The sequence below is a fragment of the Pongo pygmaeus genome, chromosome 7 (assembly GCF_028885625.2).
Source record: "Pongo pygmaeus isolate AG05252 chromosome 7, NHGRI_mPonPyg2-v2.0_pri, whole genome shotgun sequence".
In the NCBI taxonomy this organism is placed as follows: Eukaryota; Metazoa; Chordata; class Mammalia; order Primates; family Hominidae; genus Pongo; species Pongo pygmaeus.
In genome coordinates this window covers 125,182,868-125,201,673 of record NC_072380.2, presented here as the reverse complement: position 1 = coordinate 125,201,673, position 18,806 = coordinate 125,182,868, and the positions used below count along the sequence as shown (strand labels likewise).

The following is an 18,806-nucleotide window of genomic DNA, read 5'->3' as shown; positions in this document are numbered from 1 at the left end:
TTTACAGGTCAAACACGAATTATATTTGGATGTTATAACATATAAGCCTATTATTCACTTCAAGAATGTTCCTTTTATGATATTATTACAGGTGAGACAACAAGGTTGTTAAGACCCTTTATCTTTGTTGGAATTTCTGCTTACTTTGCATATTTATGTTAGGGAAGAGGAGGCATGAATGGCAGACTTAAAATCTAATAAAACAAAGATATGGATATTCATTTCAGCAAATAAATTTGAAGCAATTTGAAATAAAGACATTTAGAAAATAAGTGAATTACCCACGGTTAATACATTGGCAGTCAGTATACTATTTTCTGACATATACTTTTAAATTTTTACGTATTTAAAATAGTTGATAAATCAAAATACTTAATTGCCAAACGAGTCCTCATTCTACCGAAATATTCTATATATTGTTCCAGAACAGGAGGGGATAAAGATGATCAAATTCCTACTTAAAAATTTATATAACAATAACAAAAAGAAAATACAAATAAGGATTATATATTTTGAGAATTGTATGATTCAAAAAAAGAGAAGTACATATAAAATACAAATTATTAATCTATTTAAAAGTGTATGATCAATGAAGTTACTTTAATATTATATAATTGCTTTTTAAATCATTTTAATTATGTGAGATTACCTGACTTCTAATTTGAAAGGAAATATAGCATAGCTCCTTAAATTGTTATTTCTTTCACTGGCTACAGTTTCTATTTGATACAGATGGAGAATGATTGATGCTAAAATTATTATAATTTTGTCTACCTACAACACAGTGTATAAAGAGCATGAAAATCAAACTTCGAATGAGTAAAAAAAAAAAAAAAAAAAAGACAATAGCATTTACACCAAGTAATTGTTCCTGTGTGTATTTAACTAACTGCTTTCAGAACTCAAGTAATTCCAAGAGGAAAAAACTTTATTTGGTCTTTCCTTAAACCCCATCCTTTCTTGTTCTTTAAAATCTTACTCCTAATTTGTTTATTAATTGAAAGAAAAAGGAACTTGAAGGATTTACCACCTCTCCTCCTTCAAGTCAACTAAGCCCAAAGGCAAATGTGTATTCTCACATATTGTATATTAGCTGTCATATCAAAATATTATTTTAGTTACTATGTCCCACTTTAAATCTTTCAGCCCAGTAATTCTGATAGTAGTGTAAAAACACTTTTTTCCCATCATAGTCAGCTTTTTTTCCTGTGATACTCAGCTAAAATGTGATGATACTGACTTCTTTCATTTCAGTATGTTTTTCCAACATTGTTACACAAACATTTTTATTTTTGAGATAGTACATCTTAGGCTGAAAGCTTCCTGTGTCCAGTACACTGGAAATCTCAAACAAAATTGAAGTATTTTTCATAATCTTTTATATTATTCCTGTTATTCAATTTGAAAGCTATAGCACTTTTCACATTTATGTCACTTCTTTCTAATAAAAACATCCTAAATGTAAACCTTGTGTGTCAAACATCACTCTCCACTTATAAAACCAATCCATAGGTGATATGGTTTGGCTCTGTGTCACCACCCAAATCTCATCTGTAACTGTAATCCCCACATGTCAGTGGAGGGGCTTGGTGGGAGGTGATTGAATCATGGGAGCGGACTTCTCCCTTGCTCTTCTCTTGATAGTAAGTATGTTCTCATGAGATCTGGTTATTTGAAAGTGTGTGGCACTTTCCCCTTCACTCTCTCTCTCCTTCTCTGCCATGGTAAGATGTGGTTGCCTCCCCTTTGCCTTCTGCCATGATTGTAAGTTTCCTGAGGCCTACTAGCCATGCTTCCTACTAAGCCTACTGAACTGTGAGTCAATTAAACCTCTTTTCTTCATAAATTACCCAGTCCCAGGTAGTTATTTATAGCAGTGTGAAAACAGACTAATACAACAGATCAATTTTAGTTTGGGTAGCAACCATTCCAGAGCAAATCAAGAAAAATTTAATGAATAAGTTTCTCTCTCTCTCTCACACACACACAAAACATTTTTTATAAAAGATCTCTATCCATAGTGGAAGACTATAATTCTTCAGATTCTTTGATGCATGATGCTCCGTTTAGTGCTCTGCTGAGAAAAACTGATGGATATTACAAAACAAATTCACTTATAAATTTAGTGCAGACGGACAGTCATGGCTCACTGTAGCCTTGACCTCCTAGGCTCAAGCTGTCCTCTCACCTCAGCCTCTCAAGCAGCTGGGACTGCGGGCACGCACCACCATGCTGGGCTAATTTTTTTTTTTTAATTTTTTCTAGAGACAGAGTCTCACTTAGTTGTCCAGGCTGGTCTCAAACTCCTGGGATTTAGAAATCCTCTTGCCTTGATGTCCCAAAGTGCTGGGATTACAGGTGTGAGCCACTATGCCTGGCCTCTAATTTTAAAATGTTGCCACTTCAAGAATGTTATATAAATGAATGAAACAGTATATAATATTTTGATATTGTATTGTTTTTACTTAGCACAATTTCCTTGAAATTCATCCAAGTCATATATATGAATCATTCTTTTTTATTACTGAGTAATATTCCATTGCATGGATTTACCATCATTTAACCATTTACCTGTTGAATGACATTTGGGTTGTTCCTAGTTATTAGCAATTATGGATAAAGTTATGAATATCTGTGTGCAGGCTTTCGTGTGTATATAAGTTTTATTTTCTTTTGGATAAATGTTCAAGGGTGCAATTGCTGTGGTATATAGTAAGTGAATGGTTAGTTTCGTAAGAAAGTGCCATAATCCTTTCCAGAGTGGTTTTACCACTTTACATTCCCACCAGCAATGCATGAATGATCCAATTTTCTCCATAATCTTGCCAGCATTTATTGTTATCATATGTTTTTTAAAAAATTGAGCCAATTTGAAATGTATGTAGTAGTATCTCATTGTGGTTTTAATTTGCATTTCTCTATTAGTTAGTGATGTTCAACATCTTTTCATGTGTTTTCTGATATCGTTTTCATTAAAATGTCTTTGCTCATTTTGTAACTGGATTGATTGCTAATTTTCTTCCTTTTTTTTTGAGTTTCGAGAGTTCTTTATATATTCTAGCTACAAGTCCTCTGTGGATATGTTCCTAACAAATATATTTTCCCAGTATGAAGCTTTCTTTTCATACTCTTCAGTGTCTTTCACAGTACATTTAATAATGTTGAGTAAATTTAGTATTTGGTAACTAAAATACTACGCCACTTTTTCACATAAGTTAGCACATAAATTATTTAAAATATAGAGAAAGTGTTTACTGTATAGCATTTAAAAATTGACCCCAAAATTTTAAAAATTAATTTTCTAAAACACATGGATATATGACATTGATTTTGGTAGTTATCAAAACTAAAATGTTGTCTCTGTCTTTTGATAGGTTCTGTTGCCACTGCATGTCGTGACCCAGGGGTCCCCATGAATGGGACTCGAAATGGGGATGGAAGAGAACCTGGGGACACTGTTGTTTTTCAATGTGACCCAGGATATGAACTTCAAGGAGAGGAAAGAATAACCTGCATTCAGGTAGAAAATCGGTACTTCTGGCAGCCCAGCCCACCAGTCTGTATAGGTATGAATTAAAGAACAATTAAAATTTTATATAAACATAAAACAATGGTTAAAAACTGGTATTTTTCTTAAGAACCATATTCCAGAATAGATTCTATATGAGAGTCTAAGATTTCAGAGGATTATTAACCTCCCCAGAATGTACAAAATTATAAAATGATTATTATTTTTCCATGGGGTAAAGGCTGATGATTTCATTAATTTTTTCAATGCTTCTAAGATTCTAAAACAGTTATGAATCAAAGCTCTTGGAAAATTATATCACCCTTTATTTACTATGTAGCCATAGTTACCCATTGCTTAAAGAGTGGATTCAGACTCCATATTAAAATGGGTAATATTGATCTTGTCTCTAAAATGGTTATTTCATTTAAGAAAGAAAATATTGTCAGAATCTATGTCAGAATTTCCAAGCTTTGTCTTTCCATTTAGTTCATGTAATCCAAAGGAATATTGGTTTTTATTTGGAAGATCTAAGAAGTTGTAGCAGCCTGGATCATACTTCCAGCTGTCTTTTGTCTCCTTACTCTGTTATTGAATCTCCAAGTTAGACTCCGGAAAATTAAAATACAAATTATGATTTGGTCTGAGAAAGACTTAGAGGAATGTCCCACTTTTGGAATAAAAATAGTTAGAAAATATGCTATATAATTAAACTAGTTTAATCTTAAACTTTTTTGTTCTGTTCAGTTGCTTTAGTATTTGTGTCATCTTGAATTTATGACACATTTTGAACAAATGTTTTCTCTACTGAAAATTTTATTTATTTACATACTCTCTCTTACTACACTGTAAGCAACTTGGGAGAAGATTCTATATTTTGTTCATCATTGTATTTCTTATAGCATTTGGTACATGCAAATGTATCATGTTTTAGAGGGAGAATCTTATTTTTGTTCACTTATACCTAACTCGTAAACTTCACAGTGACTTATTTTGAAAGTCCCATGGAAATAGGAAAATAGTGTTAGTTCTTCAGTTAGAAGTGAACAAACTCAAACAATTATTCAGATTTATTTTGCCCCATCTTGTAACTCCCCACACAAAATTACAAAATCAAATTCATTAGTCATTAACTGTCTCAGGCACTGTTCTAAACAGTGGGAAATTAGCAATAAAACAAGACAGAAAAGTTCTCTGTTCCTATGAACTTACTTTCCAGTGAAACAATAAAAAAAAAAAAGTTTTACAACACATTTTCTCTATTTTATAAAGTTGGATTTAAGAAAACACTAAATGCACCAAACAACATACAAAGGCCCAAACCAGCCAGGCAGTAGACGGACAGTTCTAGATCTCTGCTGTAAAAAATAAGACAAATGACAAAGAAGTAAATTTATTAGAGACCCTTTTATAAAGCATGAAATAATGGCATCACTTGAACAGTTCAGATTTAGCTATATCTCCCATTACACTATTTCTATTCACACCCATATTGTTCTTCATGTACCACTGCAAGATTCTAAATCGACAAACATCAATTAATTTACATTTACTGTAAGTGCACTCATACCATCCGGGGGAAAAAACTGTTAAGAAATGTTTGCAAAGAAAGAGATTGAAATAATGTTTCATATTTGTTTCAAAATTTTCAAGTTTGTTTACTACTCAATTAACCAAAAAATGTTCAACTAAATTAAAACTTCTTATTCTAATTAATTGGAATTTGACCACATATCTCATGAAGAGAATATTTATGTAAAGAATAAATTATAAACCACCAAAATCTTACTGTAGAACTTCTTGTTTTATTGTGATTCTTAGATTTGGCTAAAGGATGTTGCTTATTAGAATTACCAGAAGGGCTAACTTATGCCAATTGTTTTTACATAAAATCCTAAAATATTAAATGGCTTATACAAAAATTCTAGATAACACTAGAATCCAAGATGCAAAAGATGAAAAAGTTCTGAGATCTGCTATTATAAATTTCCATTTTTAGACAAGAATATGCTTTAGCTAGCCAGTCCTATTCTAGAAAAAAAAAAAAAAGCTGAGTACTACATCTTACTTAAGTTAAGCAGTTTGTGTGAGGTTTTTGTATAGATAATGATACTGTGTATTATTTTTGGTAGGAAAAGATAGCTTGAGGAGAAGATATAAATTAGAGCTTCTCTGGGGAAGAAAATAACCTTAAAAGAAAAAGTCTGAAAAATTGCTAAGGCTGCAGAAAGCTTGACCTCTAAAACTGATAAGAAAGGACTTCATGATTGGAAATACCATGCCAAAGATTAAACCCTGAACTTCTTAGAAACTCCATAATTCTATGTCTCAGACCCCGGAGCATAAAGCATTTTGCTTGCTTGCATATAGAAACAGTCAGTCTTATAGCAAGTACCAAACAGAAGGACGTCATCTTTAAGAGAGTTAATAGAATTCATTCCAACAAAATTGACAGCGTGAAAATTACTTTGACATTGCCCCCGGGAAAGTAGAAGTATTCAATATGAAGGTAAATAGGAAAGACATTAATGTGAGTGGCCTTTTGAGAAAGAAAGAAGACACAAATAAAACTGAATTTGAGAAACAAATGAAGAAGATTGTAAAATAGTTATCAATAGTTGATGCCCATATAACTGCCTCAGAAAACACTGCATTCAGAACAAATTACTGAAAACTTAATTCATGAATCCCTGACTTATATTTTGAATGCTTTATGGTTAGATGGGCAAAAATAGAGATGCATTTCTAGATGCTATTTAAAGTTGAGTATATTTAAAGATAATTTTCTTTACTCACTATAATGTCTCTGCTTTTCTCATTGGCTTTCATAGGTTTTCAAAATCAACCACAGCATTGAAATATATTGAGAAATCTTTGATAAATAATTTGAATAGATGCACACCTGTGTTCCCAGCTACTCAGGAGGCTAAGATGGGAGGATTGCTTGAGCCCAGGAGTTTGAGATGAGACTGGGCAACACAGTAAGACCTTGTCTCTAGAAGAAAAACAATAAATTAAGTAATAGAATAAAAATCATTTTAGAGGATCTTATATCTAAATAATAGACACTTTACTATATGTAATAAATTTCCTTAAATATTTTGTGATAAAGAATATACATGTATAATATATACATGTATGTATGCATCTCTATACCATTTCTAACAATAAAAAAGACCAATGTTCCTTCTAAAAAATAAGGACAATTGAAACAAAATTACTCCCCTACCCTCTCCAAAATTACACATAATCCAAGTGGAAAAAAATCACAAAGAACATTTTGCTATCATTCTGTTCTTTTTTGCATATATACATACATATAAGCATACCTCATTTTATTACAGTTCACTTTATTGCACTCCACAGATATTACGTTTTTTTACAAATTGAAGGTTTTTGTCAACCCTGTGCCAAGCAAGTCCTAATAGACTTTTTTTCCAATGGCATCTGCTCACTTCATGTCCCTGTATTATATTTTGGTAATTCTCACAATATTTCAAACTTTTTCATTGCTATTTTATTGTTATTGTGATCTGTGATCAGTGATCTTTTATGTTACTATTGTAATTGTTTTGGGGTGCCACAAACAAATGCCCATGTAGGACAGTGAACTTAACCAATAAATATGTGTGTTTTGAGTGCTCCCCTGACTGTTCCTCCATGTCTCTCTCTTTCCTTGGGCCTACCTATTCTCTGATACACAGTATTAAAATTAGACCAATGGCCTCTGAGCATTCAAGTGAAAGGAAGATTTGCACATCTGTCACTCTAAATTAAAAGCTTGAAATGATTAAGCTTAGTGGGGAAGGCCAGTTGAAAGCCTAAACAGGCTGATAGCTAGGCCTCTTGCACCAAATGGTTACCCACGTTCTGAATGCAAAAGCAAAATTCTTGACAGAAATTGAAAATTCTACTCTAGTGAACACAGAAATGATAAAGCAAAACAGCTTTGTTGCAGATATGAAGCAAATCAGTGGTCTGAATAGAAGATCAAACCAGCCACAACATTCCCATAAGCCAAAACCTAATCCAAAGGAAGGCCCTAACTCTTTAATTCTATAAAGACATAGACAGGTGAAAAAGCTGCAGAAGAAAACTTTGAAGCTAGCATAGGTTGATTTATAAGGTTTAAGGAAAGAAGCTATCTCTGTAACATTAAAGTGGAACTTGAATATGTAGGTACTGAAGGAGAAGCTGCAGCCAGTTATCCAGAAGATCTAGCTAAGATCACTGATGAAAGTGGCTACATTAAAAACAGTTTTCAATGTAGATGAAACAGCATTCTATTGGAATAGTGTCATCTAGAACTTTCATTGCTAGAGAGGAGAAATCAATGTCTGGCTTCAAAGCTTCAAAGGACAGGCTCACTCTCTTATAGGGGCTAATGCAGCTGGTGACTTTAAAATAAAACCAGTGCTCATTTACCATTCTGAAAATCTTAGGCCTGTTAAGAATTATACCTGTGATCTATAAATGGAGCAATTAAGCTTGGATAACAGCGCATCTGTTTACACTATGGTTTACTGAATATTTTAAGCCCATTGTTGAGACCTACTGATGAGAAAAAAAGATGATTTTCAAAATATCACTGCTCATTGAAAATGTACCTGTTCACCCAAAAGCTCTAATGGAGATATGCAAAGAGATTAATGTTTCTATGCCAATAACACAGCATCCATTTTGCAGCCCATGGATCAAGGAGTAATTTTGACTTTTAAAGTGGCATTATTTAAGAAATATATTTTACAATACTATAGCTGCCAAAGACAGTGATTTATCTGATGCATCTGAGCAAAGTAAATTGAAAACCTTCTGGAAAGAATTTACCATTTTAGATGCCATTAAGAACATTTGTGATTCATAAGAGGCAGTAAAAATATCAGTGTTATCAGGAGTTTGGCAGAAGTTGATTCCAACCCTCATGGATGATTGTGATGAGGGGGTGTTTAAGACTTCAGGGGAAGAAGAAACTGCAGATGTGGTAGAAATAGCAGGAGAACTAGAATCATAAGTGGAGCCTGAATATGGGACAGGATTGCTACAATCTCATGATAAAAGTTGAACGAATGAGGAGTTGCTTCTTATGGTTGGGAAAAGAAAGTGATTTGTTGAGATGGAATCTACTTCTGGTAAAGATGCTGTAAACATTGTTGAAATGACAACAAAGAACTTCAAATATTACATAACTTACTTCATAAAAGCAGAGGCAGAATTTGAGAGGATTGTCTCCAAGAAGTTCTACTGTGGGTAAATGCAATCAAATAGCATCACATGCTACACGGAAATCCTTCATGAAAGGAAGAGTCCAGTACTATGGCAGACTTCTTTATTATCTTATTTTACGAAAATGCCACCCCAGGTGCGGTGGCTCACGTCTGTAATCCCAGCACTTTGGGAGGCCGAGACGGGCGGATCACGAGGTCAGGAAATCGAGACCATCCTGGCTAACATGGTGAAACCTCGTCTCTACTAAAAATACAACAAAATTAGTCAGGCATGGTGGCGGTAGCCTGTAGTCCCAGCTACTCAGGAGGCTGAGGAAGGAGAATGGCATGAACCCGAGAGGCGGAGCTTGCAGTCAGCCGAGATCTTGCCACTGCACTCCAGCCTGGGCAACAGAGCGAGACTCCGTCTCAAAAAAAAAGAAAAGAAAAGAAAGGAAAATGCCACAGCTACTCCAGAACAACGACCACCCGGATCAGTTAGCAGCCATCAGCATCTAGGCAAGATCCTCCACTAGCAAAAGGATTATGACTCACTGAAGACTCAGATGACCATTAGCATTTTTTTAGCAATAAAGTATTTTTAATCACGTTAGGTACATTTTTTAGACACAATGCTATTATGCACTTTATAGACTACAATATAGTGTAAACATAACTTTTATATGGACTTGGAAACCAAAAAGGTTTTGTGACTCACTTTATTCCTATATCTGGTTTATTGTGGGGGTCTGAAAGTTAACCTGCAATATCTCTAATGTATGCCTGTATATACATTTGCTATTATACTTTTTTTCATATTCACATATTATTTTCAGAGCCCCAAAGGTAAAATATGTTGCTATTTTTATTAAAACACATAGCTACAAATTAGATTGTGCATCCATCTCTACAGTCATCTTCACTATTTACATAATCAAATATAAAGAACCACTAGCAATTCAACAAGCATTATGAAATATATAGTATGCACTGAATTCTAGGAATAAATAAAATATAAACAGAGTGTCTAGCTTACATATTAGTGATGAGTGCTGACACCTGAATGGAATATTAAATAAAATACAGGCAGAGAAATGACCCACATGGGCAGCAGTTACTATGGATACCAGAGGGTTGATATTACGTATTAGTAATGAATACTGACACCTGAGTGGAATATTAAAATAAAATACAATAAGAGAAACAACAGAGATTGGCAGAGGTTACTATGGATACCATAATGGTTTAGAGAGATATGAAGTAGTGCCCATTCTGGAGTCTACAGGAAAACTTCCTGGAGGCAGTGATGAATCTAAAAACATAAACTAGAGTTATATAAATGTAGAAGGGAAGCAGACATTTCAGGAAGAAGAAACAAAATGAGTAAAGTCATGGAAGAACAAGGAAATATAAGCAGTATGGTAGTATTTGAGTATAATTTATGTTTATACACTGATGGTTGATGAAATTGGAAAGGCTGTATGGATCAGATCATGAAGGCTGTATGGGAATTGGAACAGTATATTTTAGACAATGTGAAACAGTTGCAGAATTTTATGCATATACGTAGTACGATTAGATGTTTTCACTGAGGAAAAAAATGGGGAATAATCATTTCAATTATCAATTGTAATAATTCGAGAAAGAGAGAAGAGTTAGACCTATTGGTAGTAGGCAAGAAAAGAAGGACAGGCTGAAAATAGCTACAAGGCAGGTCTTCTTGATGGATTGGATATAAGGATGCAGTGAAAAAAAGAGAAGACTCTTAGGCCTCTAGCTTGGGACTACAGGTGGATGGTATGCTCATCTAACAATTTAGGAACCTAGGAAAAGAAGTCAATTTGATTTGAGGTTGAGTATTTAGGCTATTCTATATTTGATGTACCAATAGACTACAGAGAGAGATATTCAGTAAACACTTTGGCATATGGTTTAGAATTCAGCCAAGAAATCTGTAGGAGGAGATAGGGAAAGGTGTTATCAGGGTATAAAAATTAGAAGATAAAAATCATAAGTTTACATATGGTCAGCAAGGAAAAATGTTAACAGTAGAAATTAAGAGAACTATGTAAGGAACTCAGGAGATCACCAAAGTTATAAGGAGATGTAAAGGAAGAAGTGTATGATAATCAGACTGAAGTAATAAGACTGAAGTCTGTATAAAGACACTAGAAGAAAACCCCAGAAACACTGGCTTCTAAGATTCCAGAAACTAGGACGGTGAATTTAAGATAAAGATCAACAATTAAGAGTGAATACAGATACGAAGAGAAAGATAAAGGCAGCAAAGTCTTCATTATTATTATAAATGTAGAAGTCACTTAAGTATAAGCTAAGAAATGTTCGTATTGGGAGCAAGCTAAGAAATGTTTGTATTGGGGCAATGGTTGAGAAGAGAATGAGAGGTAGAAAGGACCATATAAAGACATCTAGAGGCCGAGCATGGTGGCTCACACCCGTAATCCCAGCACTTTGGGAGGCTGAGGTGGGTCCATCACTTGAGCTCAGGAGTTCAAGACCAGCCTGGGCAACATGGCAAAACTCTGTCTCTCCAAAAATACAAAGATTAGCTACACGTGGCAGCGCACCTCTGTAGTTCCAGTTACTGGGGAGGCTGAGGTGGGAGGATCACCTGAGCCTGGGAGGTCAAGGCTGCAGTGAGCTGTGATCATGCTACTGCACTCCAGCAGCCTGGGCCACAGAGTGAGACCCTGTACCAAAAAAAAAAAAAAAAAAAAAAGACGTCTAATCTAGACTCTCTAAGTAATGGAAAGGTTGTTGTGTCTCTCTAAATGTAATTTAAAATAAAAATAACTTTAAACCTTATGATAATTTTTCTCATGATGAATACTTTGGCACTTTTCTTTGAGAAACAACATAAGAAACATTTTCCTCCTTTAGTTTTCCGCTTTGTTAGTCTTGTTAGTCATCTTAATCTGTCCCATAGGTACATACAGCACAGGGGTGCAGAAAGAGACAATGAGAGTAGACGTCCCCTTCAAAAAGCTTAGTTATGCCAAATTAAAAAAAAATCAGAATTTAGTAAGAAGAGACTTTGATTCAAACAGGATTATTGCAAGGAGCAGGGAAGAGACTATTGCAACAGGGAATACTAAGGCTGTAAGATCTGCACCTATCTCAGGAGTTAGATAAAAATGCTTTTTTCTTTTTTAGAGAAGGCTAAACAAAGCTAGAGAGAACCAGGTATGAAGTCAGAGGAAAGGGCAGCCTGATTGAATAGTAGATGAGAGAATGTTGTGCTCTGAATCCAACCTATTCTCAGGAAATATCCTGTGCTGTCTTAAAGCTGAGAATGGGACAAAGTTCAGGAGCCTGGAATAAGGAGGGAAACGTAATCAAAGTTTGTTTCACAAGCATTTTATTCTGATTAATCAGTGAGCCAAGCAGTTCAGCTAGAAGCAAAGAATAGGAACTGGTAGGGTCTGTGTCTGGTCTTGCCATAAACAAGAGAGTGACAAAGATAGCTTATCTAAGTCATGATAAGTGAGTCTTATCTAAGTTTATGAAGCAGGTGTTTCCTTATAGTAAACCATTTTCTGTTAAAAAAAGTGAAAGTAAGTAGGTCATAGGGAAGTTTGTTTTATTTTTAAGATGAAAGAAACCTGAGCATGTTTGTGGACAAAGTGGAGGAAGCCAGGAAAAGTAAGGGAGACAAATAACTGAACAAGTGTTTTGGATAAGGGAGAGGGATTATGTGACCAGGTTGACGGTGATATCTTGATTAGGAGGGATTCTATCCTGGGATTGTAAAGAGAAATATTCAGGAGGCATTTAAGCTTGGAGAAGGAGGACTACAGAACATTGAAGCAGTTTATGTCTAATCATTTTATAATGTACCACAAAAACGTATAAGCAACGGGAAAGTAGTGGTGAATGTATTAAGTCCGAGCAACTAGATATTCTCAATATAGTAAGAGCTGACACAATTTTCTGAGAGTGACTCAGGTACTGAGACAAGAGTAGCAGAGGTGCATGGAGGAAGGCAGTACCAGACAAAAGACAATGGAAAAATTACCAAACCATAGTGATGATATTACATATCTCAACTCATGCAAAGAACAGAAATGCTGAAATGTTGCCAGAATCAAAATTCTCTTCCTTACAAAACCAGTTTTATAGGTCAAAAAAATTTCATTTCCCTTATAACTGAATGCTCATATTTATCTCAGAAAACTACAATTTCGAAACCAAGGTGAGAGAAGAATGCTGATGTACTGATTATGTGTAGGAGACATCGTGAGAATGTGAGAATCCTAATCTTAATGTCCCTCACTTGGGTGTGTGTATTTATTTGTATTTCCCACTCTCCCATCCCACCACGAAGACCTCCATATCTTTCTTCATTTCTCTATTTTTTGAAGATGTCAATTTCTGTGTAATGTATAATTTCTTGAACACAAACTCTGTTTAGCAAACTTCAACAGTAATCCCCTAAAGAATCTATTCTCTGAGTATCACTGACAATTTTTTGAAGCTCTCCATTTAAGTGTTATGGAAACCTTTGTTTGAAACTGTAATAACTGTACTAAATAAAGGTGCCAGGAGAGACATGAAAATAGGCTATATGTCTCATATCTTATTTTTCTATTTATTATTAGAGGTTTTGTTTTGCTTTGATCTGATTTTTTCTGGTAACCAGAGGAAAATCATCTTTACCACTTTTTTAATGCTTTTCTTTTGACATGAAACAAAATAATAATAGAAAGAGAGAAAAGTATATATGCATTCTTTTTGGTCTCTTCAAGCCAATAAAGCAGCTAAATTTTATGTATACATGTATGTATGCATGTATTCAATATTTTAATGGTCTTTCTTGAAAGATAATGCTGTATCCAAGCATCAGGTACTATGAAAGTCAGGTCTGTACAAAGCCTCATAAGCTCTTTTAGAGACGTGATTTCAGAAATGTTGATAGCTAATAAATTGTATTAATGTTTAAAGAGATTTTATTTGTTTGTTTAAATTAAAGCACCCTGTGGAGGCAATTTAACAGGATCTTCAGGCTTTATTCTTTCACCAAACTTCCCTCATCCATATCCGCACAGCAGAGACTGTGACTGGACTATCACCGTCAATGCAGACTATGTTATCTCCTTGGCATTCATCAGGTGAGTTCTTATATATTTCCACATTAAAAAAATATATCGTTTGGCCGTTTTGCTTTAGCATTTGCACTAGACTAATTCCTATTTCTGTATATAGCATTTTTTGTTATTTTTTACTTATCCCAGTGCTAATACTTGTTCTAGCTTTGCCACTGTCATTTGTGTTACCTTGGGCAAGTTATTTATTTGAGTGAGCCTCCATTTTCCCACATGAAGCTAATAGCTGGCATCACAAAACCTGGCCTCTTTCCCTGAGATTTCACTGGAAGTGTTAGGTAATAGTAACTCAGTGATTTTCCAAGTAGAAAAGTCCCCAATCTTTATTATCTAAGGTTGATGTAATTGGTATGTTGAGTCTAGTAACACAATTCCTTTTTTTGCCACCAGTATGTTAAAGCTCCTTAGTATTTATGTGAAATGTTAAGCTTAAATATATGATATTTTCTAACATACTGAGGCCAGTTTGTTTTTCCTAAGTAAAGACAATTTGAACTCATAAAAATTTAGCATAATTGTAAATAAATAAATTTTTATTTTTGTAATTTGTAGTGGTACATTGCTAATTAGTAATACCAAAGCAACAACAATGATAATTTTAGTTTTACGCCAGGATCCTGTTGTAAGACAAATTCCCAAGCTAAGTACTATTATTATCCCCATTTTCTCAATTGAGGAAACATCAATACGGACATTAGAAATATCAAAATGGATGATACAGGGCTTAGTTTACATATAAAATTATTCTAGTTGATAACTCGAGGGTAGAAGGATATATTACATGAAGTACATGACCTGAATTTGATTTCTAGCTCTATCATTTATTATGTGACCTTAGGTAGACCACTGACTTTAAAGAGCCTTAATGTACTCATTGGTAAAATGAAAAGCATAATCTCTTCCTTATACAGCAGGACAATTGGCAAGACGAGTTAATATTTATTAAAGTACCTTGTGAAACATAAGGTAATATTAGCATGCACTGTCTTTTCAGTTTTTCAGGAAAAAAAAAACATAGTAACTCTAAAATTTCCTTAAAAAGAATATTTTTGTTTTAATTTCATTTTCAAACAAGTTGCAATACTTGAAGTATTGATTTAGTCCCAAACTATTAATTAAAAAGAAATATACTGTGTTCCATTGTTAAATAAGCTTTCAGCCTTCCATGCATAATAAATACTACTGTGTCATTTACAAAGCTCTTGTTTCTAGTGATTCTCCCAACAGAGATAGAAAAGGAAGTTGTAATTACCATCAAAGTTTAATGTTGGAAGAGATGAAATTAAGAAGTTGTGTTTTATCTCAGAACAAGGGTAATAAGTAATGAAATAAAGTTTACTCTTCTGACTTCTGCTATATTATTATACCAACAGTTACCAAATTCAGGCCTCAGATCCACTGAAAAATTTCAGGATAAGTTAATTGAACTACATTTTTGAAGCTACTGAATAAATTAAAACAAAATATAATAGTGTGATGGTCTCCCAATTTTCTCATGTTAGAGGGGCCCATATATAAGAAAAGTCTGGGAACCTCTGCACTATCCCATTCTTTCTTTACCACTCTTTATGCACAAGTAAACTGAGTAGCTGGACTCTTCTTTCTTATACATGCATATGTAAAGGATGAGAATTGTGGAACGTTAACTCTATAAATTCTTTAGGTTTGGAAATAATACCTTTCACCTAACAAATCTCTTGTTTAGATGCAGGCAAATATGATAAAATTTGCCAAAATAGTTTTTCTGCTGATGAATGTTTAACAATGGCAAGTTTTACTGGTTTCATTTTATATCATAAACCGGTTGACTTTTCTTGCTGACCTAAATGAATCTATCCTTTTCCCCATGTTTCTCTACCACAGTATGAGTTAGGGAATACAGAAATTGATTGCATGTCTCCTGTCTTCTAAATATATGGGTCCCATGATCATTGTGGGACAATTGTTATACTTTTGAAGGTTGTTAAGGCAAGTTTATTAATGCAAATCTTGCAATATTAACACAACTGATTTGAATCATTTACATGCTAAAATATCCTTTTTCACATTACCTAATTCTGACAATGTATTGGTTTGATATCTCCTACATTAGGTTTTAAAAGAAGAAAATATATTTACTTTCAGGAAAAAGAATGCCTAATACAATGTGCAAAGCTTCATTTGAGTTATTTAAATGTAAATAATATATTTCAGCTTTTGTCCATATCTGATTGTAGAGTTAAATTTTTTGGAGTACTATTGATGAAGAAAAAAATAGTTTGTGTTTTCATGATGCAAAATATATGGATGAAAAAGTTTTAAAAATACATATTATTCTCCACATAAAGTAACTTGCATAAGAATATGTCACTAATAAGGGCAGAAACAAGGCTTGAACTTACATTCTCTGACTCCAAGTCCTGTATCTTTTCATCAACTAAACTCTTTGTCTTACAATCACTTATATTTCCTCTGCATACAATGTCAACTTAAAAAATATGTAAAAATATCAAGTTTTTTTCTTTTTCCCCTGCTTATTTGATATTTATATTAAATATGTTGTTGCCAGGTGATTTTTTATATTAGCTTATTTTGACAGTGTCTTTTATTATTTTTAAGCACTGAATTAATGTTTGATTGTATAACTATTATGGCTAATAGCCTAATAATAATTATCTTACTTCTCTTTCTTTCTTCTGTTCTTTCCTTTTTTTCCTTTTTTTAGTTTTAGCATAGAACCAAACTATGACTTCCTCTATATCTATGATGGACCAGACAGTAATAGCCCACTGATTGGAAGTTTTCAAGACAGCAAGTTACCAGAGAGAATAGAAAGCAGCTCAAATACAATGCATTTGGCTTTTCGGAGTGATGGATCTGTTAGTTACACTGGATTTCATCTAGAATACAAAGGTAAATATGAACATTCCATGTTAGTATCATGATTTAAATTATAAATATTTTATACAGGAGAATAATTTGGTATGGCTCATTGTTAGTGGTTAGTTTTATGTGTATTTTTAAATCCAGATTATGTACAGTTCATCTCATAAAAGCGTTCTCACTGTAGAATTTTCTTATTAGTGAGAAGGAAATTAGCATTTCCCTAATTACTACCAAAGGAAAGGTATCAGGCAAACAAATTAACAATTAGTATGTTGGAGGAGTTGGCTGGAGCCACACAATATTAAAAAACAAAAAATACAAAAAAAGCCTCATTTTTTAGAAGCTGAAGTTTCAGTTAAATACCTTCATTTGAAGAACACTTTCAGTGATAAAAGGGACAACGTAGACGATAACTGTATTTCAGAAAATATGTAAGCTGGGTGCCATCACTCATGCCTGTAATCCTAGCACTTTGGAAGGCCAAGGCAGGAGGATTACTTGAGCCCAGAAATTTGAGACCAGCCTAAGAAACATAGTGAGAGCACATTTCTACATTTTTTTGTTTTAATTAGTCAAGAGGGATGTCATACGTGTGTAGTCCCAGCTGCTCAAGAAGCTGAGGCAGGAGGATCCCTTGAGCCCAGGAGATGAAGGCTGCAGTGAGATATGATCATGCCACTGCAGGCCAGCCTGGGACAGCAAGACCCTGTCTCTAAGAAAATGTCTACAGATATTTAAATATGTCAATATTCATAATAAGGAGAAGAAATAGAGTTATAATGTTTTAGAATACTTCTGCTAGTGTTTAAATGAATTATGTTAGAATACCTATGGATATTTATAAATATATTTTTCTAAAATTTTATAGTTTATGTCTACAGGAACAGATTTAGATTTAGGTTGTGTAAAGTTTAAATTTATTTTTCAATTACTGAGTCCACGAAGGGCATACTGATAATTCACCTCAAGTTATCAACTGATTTCTGAAAACACATGCTTTGATTTGTTACCACCTTTTGTTTAATATTTTCAATAACTGAAAATTATATAGAATAATGAACTCCAAAGCATTCATCAGCCAACTTGACAAAAATTAACATTGTGCTATATTTGCTTCAGATCTCTTTATTCTTGTCTTAAAAAATCAAATATTACATATACAACAGAAACTCCTTTTGCATTTGCCATAAGAACAGGGGTTAGTCTCTTCAGGGCTATGGTAAGAGGTCACGATAAATTTCACAACACATGATATGGGTAAGAAAGATGTTTTTAGGGAAATGAAAGTCACAAGTCATCAAGAAACAGATGCTTGGAGTCCTCTGATATCTCTGTCATCACTTGGAACTGTATGCTAGGGCAAGGTTATCTGCTGGACATAAACAGTATAGTTTTCATTCCAGTGGAAAGCTTGATCCCTCCATAAGTCTCTCATTTCACAAGAAAAAGCAGGAAAATGGCCTTGTTAGTAGGAAAATATACTGGCCATTTGGCACAGACAATGAGGTTTGGGGTGCTGGCTGTTTATTAGGGTTTTCTGCAAATGCTACCTGCTCTGTATCAGAAGATGCTTAGGGGAAGTTTAGACCTTGGGATTATGGGTTAGAAACTCTTTTAGAGAGAGTGAGCTTGACCACACCACTCTAACCACCTGGTACATAATTCCCTTACCATTTGTGGGGACCTGGCTAGCTGGCCATCTAGGCAAACCATAACGAGCATTCAAGGTCATTTTTCTGACATTCCTGCTCTTTTCATGCTAGTATTCCCCTAATCCTGAATTTCATACTTATCTTTTCCATGTATTTATGCTTGCACATATTTTTATATTTCTTATTTTCATACAAATTTCATATTTTTATTATGTATGTATCCTTCTGAAAATTGATTTGGTCCTTTACATTGTTTTTGAGATTTATCAGAATTAGAATCAAATAGCTTTAATTTATTAAGTCCTTTATGATACTCCACCATATGGCTATATCAAAGTTAATATATAAATTTTTCTGCTGATAGACATTTAGGTTGTTCTAGTTTATTACTACCAGAAATGAATGATGATGAAATGAACATTCTTTTACATGTCCTCTTGAACATATCTGTGAG

At 33.9% G+C, this 18,806-nt stretch overlaps 1 protein-coding gene across 1 annotated transcript in view; it reads left to right on the top strand.

The window, feature by feature from the left end:
- The window catches only part of CSMD3 (CUB and Sushi multiple domains 3), a 1,221,229-nt gene that overhangs the window by 909,904 nt on the left and 292,519 nt on the right, over positions 1-18,806 (top strand). The window contains exons 28-30 of the mRNA XM_054498903.2: positions 3,375-3,566; positions 13,703-13,841; positions 16,540-16,727. Of these exons, the coding sequence (XP_054354878.2) occupies positions 3,375-3,566; positions 13,703-13,841; positions 16,540-16,727 (519 nt within the window). The remainder of the gene's footprint in view (positions 1-3,374; positions 3,567-13,702; positions 13,842-16,539; positions 16,728-18,806) is intronic.